This window comes from Borostomias antarcticus (assembly GCF_949987555.1).
Source record: "Borostomias antarcticus genome assembly, chromosome: 33".
NCBI lineage: Eukaryota > Metazoa > Chordata > Actinopteri > Stomiiformes > Stomiidae > Borostomias > Borostomias antarcticus.
This window is the reverse complement of record NC_140266.1, coordinates 4,267,030-4,279,529: the sequence shown is the minus strand read 5'-3', so window position 1 is coordinate 4,279,529 and position 12,500 is coordinate 4,267,030. Positions and strand designations below refer to the sequence as shown.

At 48.4% G+C, this 12,500-nt stretch overlaps 3 protein-coding genes across 5 annotated transcripts in view; 1 reads left to right on the top strand and 2 right to left on the bottom strand.

Moving 5' to 3' along the window:
* The window catches only part of ruvbl1 (RuvB-like AAA ATPase 1), a 9,756-nt gene extending 143 nt beyond the window's left edge, over nucleotides 1-9,613 (top strand). Inside the window, exons 1-11 of one of the 3 annotated variants that reach the window (XM_084460578.1) lie at nucleotides 1-104; nucleotides 3,446-3,532; nucleotides 3,724-3,856; nucleotides 4,780-4,931; nucleotides 5,425-5,514; nucleotides 6,476-6,625; nucleotides 7,107-7,128; nucleotides 7,632-7,830; nucleotides 8,731-8,833; nucleotides 9,005-9,096; nucleotides 9,179-9,613. The exon at nucleotides 1-104 is cut by the window's left edge and continues 143 nt beyond it. In XM_084460578.1, coding sequence (XP_084316704.1) covers nucleotides 1-104; nucleotides 3,446-3,532; nucleotides 3,724-3,856; nucleotides 4,780-4,931; nucleotides 5,425-5,514; nucleotides 6,476-6,625; nucleotides 7,107-7,128; nucleotides 7,632-7,830; nucleotides 8,731-8,833; nucleotides 9,005-9,096; nucleotides 9,179-9,338 — 1,292 coding nt within the window. In that variant the 3' untranslated portion in view covers nucleotides 9,339-9,613. Of the gene's footprint in view, nucleotides 105-2,195; nucleotides 2,214-3,445; nucleotides 3,533-3,723; nucleotides 3,857-4,779; nucleotides 4,932-5,424; nucleotides 5,515-6,475; nucleotides 6,626-7,064; nucleotides 7,129-7,631; nucleotides 7,831-8,730; nucleotides 8,834-9,004; nucleotides 9,097-9,178 lie in introns of those variants that run through there. The other 2 variants (XM_084460577.1, XM_084460579.1) reach the window with 2 other exon arrangements.
* A 326-nt stretch (nucleotides 9,614-9,939) lies between these two features.
* On the bottom strand, nucleotides 9,940-11,144 carry mustn1a (musculoskeletal, embryonic nuclear protein 1a; the record flags this gene model as incomplete). Its single annotated transcript, XM_084460742.1, has 3 exons — nucleotides 9,940-10,037; nucleotides 10,897-11,026; nucleotides 11,136-11,144. 3 exons carry the CDS (start codon nucleotides 11,142-11,144, stop codon nucleotides 9,940-9,942), a joined length of 237 nt encoding a protein of 78 aa, XP_084316868.1.
* A 1,070-nt stretch (nucleotides 11,145-12,214) lies between these two features.
* Nucleotides 12,215-12,500, bottom strand: part of LOC311327655 (scm-like with four MBT domains protein 1) — a 12,182-nt gene continuing 11,896 nt past the window's right edge. The window contains exon 22 of the mRNA XM_084460741.1: nucleotides 12,215-12,500. This exon is cut by the window's right edge and continues 965 nt beyond it. The gene's annotated coding sequence lies outside the window, so the exon portion shown is untranslated.

The window sequence follows — 12,500 nt, the reverse complement described above, 5'->3', positions numbered from 1 at the left end:
AGCGCATCGCGTCCCACAGCCATGTGAAGGGACTCGGTCTGGACGAGGCCGGGAATGCGAAGCAGACTGCAGCTGGTCTGGTGGGCCAGGAGTCTGCTAGAGAGGTACTAATACTAATACTAATACTACTAGTACTACTAATACTACTAGTCTGGTGGGACAGGAGTCTGCTAGAGAGGTACTAATACTAATACTACTACTAATACTACTAGTCTGGTGGGCCAGGAGTCTGCTAGAGAGGTACTAATACTAATACTACTACTAATACTACTAGTCTGGTGGGCCAGGAGTCTGCTAGAGAGGTATACTAATACTAATACTAATACTAATACTACTAGTCTGGTGGGCCAGGAGTCTGCTAGAGAGGTATACTAATACTAATACTAATACTAATACTACTAGTCTGGTGGGCCAGGAGTCTGCTAGAGAGGTACTAATACTAATACTAATACTACTAGTCTGGTGGGCCAGGAGTCTGCTAGAGAGGTACTAATACTAATACTACTAGTCTGGTGGGCCAGGAGTCTGCTAGAGAGGTACTAATACTAATACTACTAGTCTGGTGGGACAGGAGTCTGCTAGAGAGGTACTAATACTAATACTAATACTACTAGTCTGGTGGGACAGGAGTCTGCTAGAGAGGTACTAATACTAATACTAATACTACTAGTCTGGTGGGACAGGAGTCTGCTAGAGAGGTACTAATACTAATACTAATACTACTAGTCTGGTGGGACAGGAGTCTGCTAGAGAGGTATACTAATACTAATACTACTAATACTACTAGTCTGGTGGGCCAGGAGTCTGCTAGAGAGGTACTAATACTAATACTAATACTACTAGTCTGGTGGGCCAGGAGTCTGCTAGAGAGGTACTAATACTAATACTAATACTAATACTACTAGTCTGGTGGGACAGGAGTCTGCTAGAGAGGTACTAATACTAATACTAATACTACTAGTCTGGTGGGCCAGGAGTCTGCTAGAGAGGTACTAATACTAATACTAATACTACTAGTCTGGTGGGACAGGAGTCTGCTAGAGAGGTACTAATACTAATACTAATACTACTAGTCTGGTGGGCCAGGAGTCTGCTAGAGAGGTACTAATACTAATACTAATACTAATACTACTAGTCTGGTGGGCCAGGAGTCTGCTAGAGAGGTATACTAATACTAATACTACTAATACTACTAGTCTGGTGGGCCAGGAGTCTGCTAGAGAGGTACTAATACTAATACTAATACTACTAGTCTGGTGGGCCAGGAGTCTGCTAGAGAGGTACTAATACTAATACTAATACTAGTAGTCTGGTGGGCCAGGAGTCTGCTAGAGAGGTACTAATACTAATACTACTAGTCTGGTGGGCCAGGAGTCTGCTAGAGAGGTACTAATACTAATACTAATACTACTAGTCTGGTGGGACAGGAGTCTGCTAGAGAGGTACTAATACTAATACTAATACTAATACTACTAGTCTGGTGGGACAGGAGTCTGCTAGAGAGGTAATATTAACTACTAACTACTAATACTAATACTAATACTACTAGTCTGGTGGGACAGGAGAGTGCTAGAGAGGTAACTAATACTAATACTAATACTAATACTACTAGTCTGGTGGGACAGGAGTCTGCTAGAGAGGTACTAATACTAATACTAATACTACTAGTCTGGTGGGACAGGAGTCTGCTAGAGAGGTATACTAATACTAATACTACTAGTCTGGTGGGACAGGAGTCTGCTAGAGAGGTAATACTAATACTAATACTAATACTACTAGTCTGGTGGGACAGGAGTCTGCTAGAGAGGTAATACTAATACTAATACTAATACTACTAGTCTGGTGGGACAGGAGTCTGCTAGAGAGGTAATACTAATACTAATACTACTAGTCTGGTGGGACAGGAGTCTGCTAGAGAGGTACTAATACTAATACTACTAGTCTGGTGGGCCAGGAGTCTGCTAGAGAGGTACTAATACTAATACTAATACTACTAGTCTGGTGGGACAGGAGTCTGCTAGAGATGTAATATTAACTACTAATACTAATACTACTAGTCTGGTGGGACAGGAGTCTGCTAGAGAGGTAATACTAATACTAATACTACTAGTCTGGTGGGACAGGAGTCTGCTCGAGAGGTAATATTAACTACTAACTACTAATACTAATACTAATAACTAACTAGTCTGGTGGGCCAGGAGTCTGCTAGAGAGGTAACTAGCTACTAATACTAATACTAATACTACTAACTAACTAGTCTGGTGGGACAGGAGTCTGCGAGAGAGGTAATATTAACTACTAATACTAATACTACTAACTAACTAGTCTGGTGGGACAGGAGTCTGCTAGAGAGGTAATACTAACTACTAATACTAATACTAATACTACTAACTAACTAGTCTGGTGGGACAGGAGAGTGCTAGAGAGGTATTACTACTAACTACTAATACTAATACTACTAGTCTGGTGGGACAGGAGTCTGCTAGAGAGGTACATTACTACTAATACTAATACTACTAACTAACTAGTCTGGTGGGACAGGAGTCTGCTCGAGAGGTAATATTAACTACTAACTACTAATACTAATACTAATACTACTAACTAACTAGTCTGGTGGGACAGGAGTCTGCTAGAGAGGTACATTAACTACTAACTACTAATACTAATACTAATACTAACTAGTCTGGTGGGACAGGAGTCTGCGAGAGAGGTACATTAACTACTAACTACTAATACTAATACTAATACTAATACTACTAGTCTGGTGGGACAGGAGTCTGCTCGAGAGGTAACTAGCTACTAACTACTAATACTAATACTAATACTAACTAGTCTGGTGGGACAGGAGTCTGCTCGAGAGGTACATTAACTACTAACTACTAATACTAATACTAATACTACTAGTCTGCTAGAGAGGTAGCATTAGCTACTAGTCTGCTAGAGAGGTAGCATTAGCTACTAGTCTGCTAGAGAGGTAGCATTACTACTAACTACTAATACTGATACTACTAGCTAACTAGTCTGGTTGGACAGGAGTCTGCTAGAGAGGTGACATTAACTACTAACTAACTAATATCAGTTGACTAAAATGACTTCCAATCAGATAGTTTGATGTTTTTAATGGAAACCTCAATGCTTTACGAGTATAAATAAAGGTTTGAAATGAAAATGAAGTGTGTGTGTGTGTGTGTGCGTGTGCGCGTGTGCGTGTGCGTGTGTGTGTGTGTGTGTGTGTGTGTGTGTGTGTGTGTGTTATGTCACTTTGAATCAGCCAGTTTATAATACCGGTTTTTAATATGTCAATATGTCCATCACATTATGCTTTCTGTCCTTCATTTCAATTTGCCATCAATAGCTATCAAATCATTCGCTAGTTAACTAGATGATGAACTTATGGCTTGTTATGTTGTGGAATATAACATCATGTTCATTATTCTGTCGCCAGGCTTGCGGTATTATTGTGGAACTAATCCGCTCAAAGAAGATGGCAGGTAGAGCAGTATTACTAGCCGGACCCCCTGGAACAGGAAAGGTACAGTACTGGACACGATTGTCCAAAACGTCATCATCTTCTCAATTCATCCTCACTAAGATTTGAATTGAATCTGACTGTTGCCCCTCCTCACTGTTGCCCCTCCTCACTGTTGCCCCTCCTCACTGTTGCCCCTCCTCACTGTTGCCCCTCCTCACTGTTGCCCCTCCTCACTGTTGCCCCCCTTGCAGACGGCGCTGGCCTTGGCTATGGCCCAGGAACTGGGCAACAAGGTCCCCTTCTGCCCCATGGTGGGCAGTGAGGTGTACTCCTCTGAGATCAAGAAGACAGAGGTGCTGATGGAGAACTTCAGAAGAGCCATTGGTGAGAACACCCCCCCCCCCACCCCCACACACACACACACTCGCACACACACAGAAGCGCGGACGCACACACACACACACACAGGAAAAAGCTGTGGGCTCGCTAAAATGCCTAAAATCTAAAGATTTATATAGAAAACTGCCCAACTTGACTTGTTTAAGTCTGAGCCCTTCAGCGTTCGCCCACTCATTCAGCAGTCACCGCTCCATTGATGCTGAGTCTTGGAGCAGATCCAGGCAGGTGCCCCTAGCCCCGCCCCTCCCACTGAGCTGAGGGCCGGGCGGTGCTCTGGAAGGGGACCTGTGTGTGAGTGCTGACACTGGGGAGGAAGGCTTGCGCGAGGGGGGGGAGGGGTTTGTTTTCCGCGTGTTGACGCTACCTGTCGCAGAGCGGGAAATGGAACTCGGGATGACAGAGGGGTGGTCGTCGGCACCCCGGCCCCGCCCACAGAAGAGAACAGGCCAGTGTCAGAGAGAGGGAGGGGGCGGGGTACATTCTTGAGTATGTCGACACCCCCTCTGATAAGAGCCCCCTGACAGACGGCCGCTGCCCCCGAAGCGTGGCTGCTGGATGTCACCCCCCCCGCCCCGCCCCGCCCCGCCCCCCCCAGACCTGACCAGCCACCTGTGTGCCACTCAGGGGCGGCAGTATGTGGAGGAACAAGGGCCACAGTGTGATCGTGTTACACAGAGAGATGGCCAGGCACACGCACACACACACACACACACACACACACACACAGTCAACAAATGATCTGCTATGCAGATCAAAATATCTGTTCGCTTTATTGATTTCAGCATGTCAAGGCTTGACTCCACACTTGACAAAGTGTATGTGTGTGTGTGCACGTGTGTGTGTGTGTGTGTGTGCACGTGTGTGTGTGTGTGTGTGTGTGTGTGTGTGTTGTCGTTCCTCCTCCACAGGGCTGCGTATCAAGGAGACGAAGGAGGTGTACGAGGGCGAGGTGACGGAGCTGACCCCCTGCGAGACGGAGAACCCCATGGGGGGCTACGGCAAGACGGTCAGCCACGTCATCATCGGCCTGAAGACCGGCAAGGGCACCAAGCAGCTGAAGGTCAGACCGGGCGTGTCAGGGCGCTCCGTCAGGGTGCTCAGCTGTTAGAGACGTCCAGAGACAACATGGCGCTTTAAAGTTGCCCTGAAATAATTGGTCATAGTGTTCACCTATTCAACGATGTATGCCAAAAAAATTACAAAATTCTACTTTTGTTGTAATCTTATATCAAAGTATATAATTTCTTACTTCCTGGTAAACGGTAGGTCACGTGCAATGACGACAACAGGTACCTTAGATTTTAGGCCAATAATCTCACGACATCCACCCGTCAATCAACGCTATCCTCCTATCGAATCTGTCTAAAGTTCTTAAAACCCGCCCACTTGTCAATGTTCCAATCAAATTCCTCTAAACATATGTCCCACCCTCATAGCTTGTTTGCGTCGGAAATACGTCAAACTAGAGAAGTTAGATGATCTCAAACGTCCGTTTCTGTGCAACTTGGTAGCTGGTCAGAGTCTCAATGTGTGTCGTTGTGTTGTTTGTGCAGCTGGACCCTAGCATCTACGAGAGCCTGCAGAAGGAGAGGGTGGAGGTGGGAGACGTCATCTACATCGAGGCCAACAGCGGAGCGGTCAAGGTAACCGCTACGGCACCCATCACATCAAATCAAACTTTATTTATATAGTAGGGCTGCGTAAAAAAAAAAAAATCGACGAATCAAATCAAATTATTCAGAATCGATTCATGAATCCCAAAATCGATCTTTTATTTAATGAATGAATAAATAAATGAAGGAATGAATGAATTTTGGGTGTTTCATTTACTTTCATGTGGTTCAGCACTATCATTGCAATCTTTCACCCGAAGCCCATTTTAATGGCAGGTGTAAACGGGGTCACTGGTGTCATGTTCACAGTGCTGTTTTAAAGCAGCAGGCCTCTGGAAGCGCGTGCTCGTGTCACCCGGCGGTGACGCGGTGGCTCTGCGAGGGGGAAGAAAGAGCGCCTTGTCCCTCGCGCGTCCTTCATGGTCCTTCACAGTCCTTCACGCCGGCGCCCTCTCATCTCCCTCAGCCCTCCGCCACGGCTGCGTTTCATCTCTTTAGTGACCGCTGGAATGGACCCCCCCCCCCCCCTCCCGTTCCTCCTGCCCTCCTCAGCCCCGCCCCCCCCTTATCACTCCACCCCTGCCCCCCCCCCTCTGTTCCAGTGCCCTGCCCCGTGGCTGGCGTGTTGACGGTGTGTGTCGAGGGCGGCTTTAATCGGCGCAGGTGGGCTGGAGCGGAGAGGAGGGGGGGGGGGGGCACACGCTACATTTGTTGCTGTTGACAGCCCCCTCCAGACCCCCCCCCGACATGCTTTCATCCCCCTCATCGGACCTCCTCCCCTGGCCTCAGCCGGCCCTGAGCCCCCCTCACCCCCCCGGACCCCCGCCTCCCTCCACGCCCCGCGTCTGGAGGACCACCCTCACTGCTCCTGAGACGACGCTAGTTCACATCTTTCTGCTCCTGTTAACCCTTTCCTCCTCCTCCCCCGTGTGTGTGTGTGTCCGTGCGTGTGTGTGTGTGTCCGTGTGTGTCCGTGTGTGTGTGTGCGCAGAGACAAGGTCGCTGTGACACGTTTGCGACGGAGTTTGACCTGGAGGCGGAGGAGTACGTCCCGCTGCCCAAGGGAGACGTCCACAAGAAGAAGGAGATCATCCAGGATGTGACCCTGCATGACCTGGACATCGCCAACGCCAGGCCGCAGGTACACACACACACACACACACACACACACACACACACACACACACACACACACACACACCTGCTGACACACACACCTGCTGACACACACACACCTGCTGACACATCCCACACACACCTGCTGTCACACACACACCTGCTGTCACACACACACACACACACACACACACCTGCTGTCACACACACACACACACACGCCTACGTTCATACACACACTTACACCGTACGACCTGGCTTATGTGAAGGCTGTGAATGAGCATTTATTAAATTCAGAACAGACCTCTTGCTTGCAGTGCAGTCTCGCTCACGCGCACACACACACACACACACACACACACACACACACACACACACACACACACACACGCGCACACACACACACACACACACACACACACACACACTCACACTCATTTATCTCTGGTTGTCCTGCTCCTCAGGGGGGGCAGGACATCATGTCCATGATGGGACAACTGATGAAGCCCAAGAAGACAGAGATCACAGGTAAATAATAATAATAATAATAATAATAATAATTTATTTGTATAGCACCTTTCATACAAATAAATGCAGCTCAAAGTGCTTTACAACAGAGTGTGCTTCACATAAAAATAGACATAAAATAAAATTATATAATGAAATAAAAAACAAAAAACAGGAAAATAAGATGGAAGATAAAACACAATTAAAGATAAAGATAAGAAATCAAGTAAAAATACAGTGTAAAAATGACAATTTAATAAAATGTTGAACTGGAGTAAACATATATAACCAAGACCCCCCCCCCCCCTCACCTAAACTATCCCAGTGAAACTGGCTCATTCAGGGCTCGGTGCTTGACCGGCCCCCCTGCTGCTCATGGCTCATTCAGGGCTCGGTGCTTGACCCCCCCCCCCCCCCCCCTGCTCCTCATGGCTCATTCAGGGCTCGGTGCTTGACCGCCCCCCTGCTGTTCTGACCGCCCCCCTGTGTTCTGACCGTCCCCCCCCCCTTGCCCCCCCCTCTAGATAAGCTGCGCACGGAGATCAACAAGGTGGTGAACCGGTACATCGACCAGGGCGTGGCCGAGCTGGTGCCCGGCGTGCTGTTCGTGGACGAGGTGCACATGCTGGACATCGAGTGCTTCACCTACCTGCACCGCGCCCTGGAGAGCGCCATCGCCCCCATCGTGGTCTTCGCCTCCAACAGGGGCAACTGCCTCATCAGGTGTGTGTGTGTGTGTGTGTGTCTAGGGATCTGAGTGTGTGTGTGTGTGTGTGTTTGTATGCACGTGTCATGGTATCTGAGCGTGTGTGTGTGTGTGTCATGGTATCTGAGCGTGTGTGTGTGCGTGTCATGGTATCTTATGAGTGTGTGTGTGTGTCATGGTATCTGAGCGTGTGTGTGTGTGTGTGTCTAGGGATCTGAGTGTGTGTGCGTGCGTGTGTGTGTGTGTGTAGGGATGTGTGTGTCTAGGGATCTGAGTGTGTGTGTGTGTGTGTTTGTATGCACGTGTCATGGTATCTGAGCGTGTGTGTGTGCGTGTCATGGTATCTTATGAGTGTGTGTGTGTGTCATGGTATCTGAGCGTGTGTGTGTGTGTGTGTCTAGGGATCTGAGTGTGTGTGTGTGTGCGTGTCATGGTATCTTGAGTGTGTGTGTGTGTGTGTGCGTGTCATGGTATCTTGAGTGTGTGTGTGTGTGTGTGTGTGTGTCATGGTATCTTGTGTGTGTGTCAGGGTGTCTGTTATCCAGTAATTATCCGGTAATTATCGTTTTCTTAACAGGAAAATCTGTTGAAGTCCGACATATTTAAATCTCTCCAGTCATAAAGTCCGGTGAAAATAGTTCCCTCTAAAGACAGTTTGAATTGCATTAAAATAGGCAAAAAATTATTTCATCATATTCTTTAAATCTATTCAAATCCTTGAATATTCTTTTTTTATTTTGTATTATTTGTTTAGTTGTTGCTTCACTCAAAGCGCGGTTTGTGTGTGTGTGTGTGTCATGGCATGTGTGTGTGTGTGTGTCATGGCATGTGTGTGTGTGTGTGTGTGTGTGTGAGTGTGTGTGTGTGTCATGGCATGTGAGTGTGTGTGTGTGACGGTCTTCTCTGCGTGTGTCCAGGGGGACGGAGGACATCAGCTCTCCTCATGGGATTCCTCTGGACCTGCTGGACAGAGTCATGATCATCCGCACCATGCTCTACACACCCCAGGAGATGAAGCAGGTGTGTGTGTGTGTGTGTGTGTGTGGTATCAGATAGTAAGCCTTTACATCACTATTGTGTCTGTATATTACTCAATGACGCGTGTGTGTGTGTGTGTGTGTGTGTGTGTGCGTGCGTGCGTGTGTGACGCGCGTGTGTGTGTGTGTGTGTGTGTGTGGGTGTGTCTTGCAGATCATTAAGATCCGTGCTCAGACTGAGGGAATCAATATCAGTGAAGAAGCGCTCAGTCACTTGGGGGAGATCGGCACCAAGACCACCCTCAGGTACGCTCCATACGGTACGGCTGTGTGTGTGTGTGTTTCTGTGTGTGTGTGTGTGTGTGTTGACCGGCCTCTCGTCCTGCAGGTACGCGGCGCAGCTCCTGACCCCGGCCAGCCTGCTGGGGCGTGTCCAGGGGAAGGAGGGCGTGGAGAGGGAGCAGGTGGAGGAGATCAACGAGCTCTTCTACGACGCCAAGTCCTCCGCCAAGATCCTCCGCGACCAGCACCACAAGTACATGAAATGAGCCCCTCCGAAGTCCCGCCCCCCCGAAGTCCCGCCCCCTCGCTCCGGACCCACCCCCGTGGCTTAGCGCCCGCTTAGCCGCGGCGGGGTTAGCGTCTCGTGTTCACGTGGTCACCACCCCGGCGTGACATCACGTTGTTTTGTTGTGTAGCGTCCCTCAGTTGACCTTCTCATTCTGTTCAGCGCTCGTAGGAGTTCTCTCAGCTGTGCCTCATCGACTGCTACATTATTTTGTGCAGATAAATTAAAACATTTTTTTAAAGGTTCTCTGCTTGAAAGCACTGTAGATTTTTTTTTTCAATAAAAGAAAACAAAAAGATGTGATATTCTTGTCAGTTTGTTGACAATCAATCAATCAAAGCTTTATTTGTATAGCGCATTTCATACCCAGAGGCAACACAATGCACTTTACAGAGAACAGCGTGGGAATCAAGCCATTCGTTGAGAGCTACACCTTGCAAACTTTTATTAGAACATGCAAACTTTTATTGGACCATCACAATTCAATCCCATGAAACGGGCCGGTGTGATCGAAGGCGACCAAGTAGAAGTTGCTCGTTAAGGCTGCCGTTGATCCCAGAATCCAACGAGGCGGGCTTTTGCTACTTCCTGATTTGTCGAGCAGAGGGCTTGGAGAAGACGGTCTCAGCCCCGGATCTGGCTCCGCTGAACACCGACGGGGCGGCTTTACCCACGCGCGCTGAGAACACACGCACACACACACACACACACACACACACACACACACACACACACACAGTAGGAACGAGAGCTACGTAAGACTGATGATGTGTATAAACAGTCCTGTGTCATGCGCCAGGCAAGGAGGGGGGTTTGGGGGGGGGGGGGCAGGCAGGGAGGGGGGTTTGGGGGAGGGGGGTTTGGGGAGGGGGGTTTGGGGGGGGGGGGGGGGGGGGGGCAGGCAGGGAGGGGGGGGGGGGTTTGGGAGGGGGGGGGTCTGCAGTGGCAGCTCTACCTCATGTTCTCTCAACCATACAAAGTTCTGTATATGGACTGGAAACTTCAGCTTGATAAAAGACACACACACACACACACACACAATACCCTCCTCTCATTCTATGGAGCCCCGTCTCTGCATCTAGTGAATTTCTCAACAAGGGTCATACTTGTATGTATCTATGTATTTGTAAATATAAGAATGCACACTACAGCTTTTAACATGGGCTTGAACCCCATTAACCTGACATACTGATGGTCTGCTTCACATAACCATCTGGGAACTCTCCGTTGGAAACTGTTTGGAAAAGGGCAGGCACTTTCAAAAATACTTGGCAGGTGATTGGATGAACCATCTGTCTGTCACCGTCTATCACGAGCTAACATCAAGAGCTCCTCGCTGTCATCACTCCAAAACCCGCCCAGCGCAGCTGTTTGCATTTCAAATTCCTCTGAACCAACGCTGATTGGCGAGATCGCTTTCTGACCTGGCCCAAACGGCTCTCCATGGAGAGTATCCAGACTGTTTCAAGGGGGAAACGTTTTCACGAGGCTGGAACCCCCCCCCCGGAACGGCAGACTGAGAAACACGCCGAGCTCACCGCATTCCTCCATCACCTCCAGGGTCTTGCTCTTCACCGGACCCCCGAAACCCAGGATGTCCTTCGCCTCAACGAGATCCTCCGCCCTCACCTCCGGGCGCTTCTGCCGGCCCTCCTCGCCGTCATTTGGCTGAGAGCGGAGATTGGAGAGGGGCGGGAAAAAGAAATTGAGAGCATGTGATGCCCCTGTAGTTCCAGTAGCTTCTACTGTAACCTCTACCGGACTGCACTGGTCTTACCTGAGACATGCTGGCTGTCGGGCTGTAGTTGAAGTTGTGTTTGCGACTGTTCCTGTCTGTCAACTTCCCTCCTTCCGCTCTGCCCAGTCCTACATGTACTCCCTAGCTCTGTCTCTCCAGGGGGCGATGCATCTGTTATAGCGGGCCTGATGGATGAGTCAGAGGGCCTGTGGACTCCTCCCTTCTCCTCTCTCTGGCTCTGTCTCTCCAGGGGGCGATGCGTCTGTTATAGCGGGCCTGATGGATGAGTCAGTGGGCCTGTGGACTCCTCCCCTCACCCTTTCTCTGGTTCTGTTTGTTCTCAGGGTCTATTCCGTCGTTACAGAACAACGTCTCGTCTTGCAGCTGGAACACACAGCGTTCCTCTAAAATAACTCCACACGGGCTCATCAACGATGAAAAAAATAGCTCCTAATCCAAACATCAGCTGCTTAACCCACCGTTTCTGTCTACATGGGTCACCGGGTCAAACTGGACTCTCTTAAAGTCAAAACGTGCATCCCAGGACAGAGCTTGTAAGCTGTAAAGCCGACCAACGCAATCGCAGTTCACATAGCAGTCGCTGAGAGAGAGAACTAGCAATCAGAGAGAAGCTAGTTACATGGCAGCTATGGTATGTGTGACCCCCTCCCCTTCCTTCCTTCCTCCCTAGGGTCGTTATGTCATTATCCCCCCAACCCCCCCACCCCGTGACCTACAGTAGATGTGTGTGTGTGTGTGTGTGTGTGTTTGTGTGGGATGAGGGATTTGTTAAAGAGAGAGATGATGACAAACATCAATCCTACAGTGTGAATCATGTTTGAGGACATCTGGAGCAAACTTGGTCTTTCTCTACCTCTCAGCTTCCACGTAGCAGTTAGCAGCTCTTCCTCACGCCTAACGTAGATCACCCAGAAAATGAGGTTCGTAGGTCACCCAGAAAATGAGGTTTTTAAAAAACTGACACAGAAAATAGAAAGATTGAGATTTATTCTCTCGTCAATTACAGATTTCGTAAATAAAAACCAGTCAACAAAAATATTCAAAACATCAGCAAACCAATAACCAAATAAATAGCCGACTGTTTTAACGTCAAATAATTCATATGAAGTGAACCTGAAGTGAAATAACAGAGCGTTTCCATGGCAGCTTTGGGAGAACATAGCTGACGTGGAACGTAAACAGACCCTACTCTAAACAGCGGAGAACCACAGAGCAAGAACACAGAACAAGAACACACAGACATCAACATAGAACATTAGCATTCTCAACTAATAAGGTAGAACCGCCTTAACATGTGGCCAAGAAAGTATTTCATTAAGTTATTTTTTATTCATCAATCTAACAAAATAATTGTTCGATTGAGACAATCAAGACATTTTACCT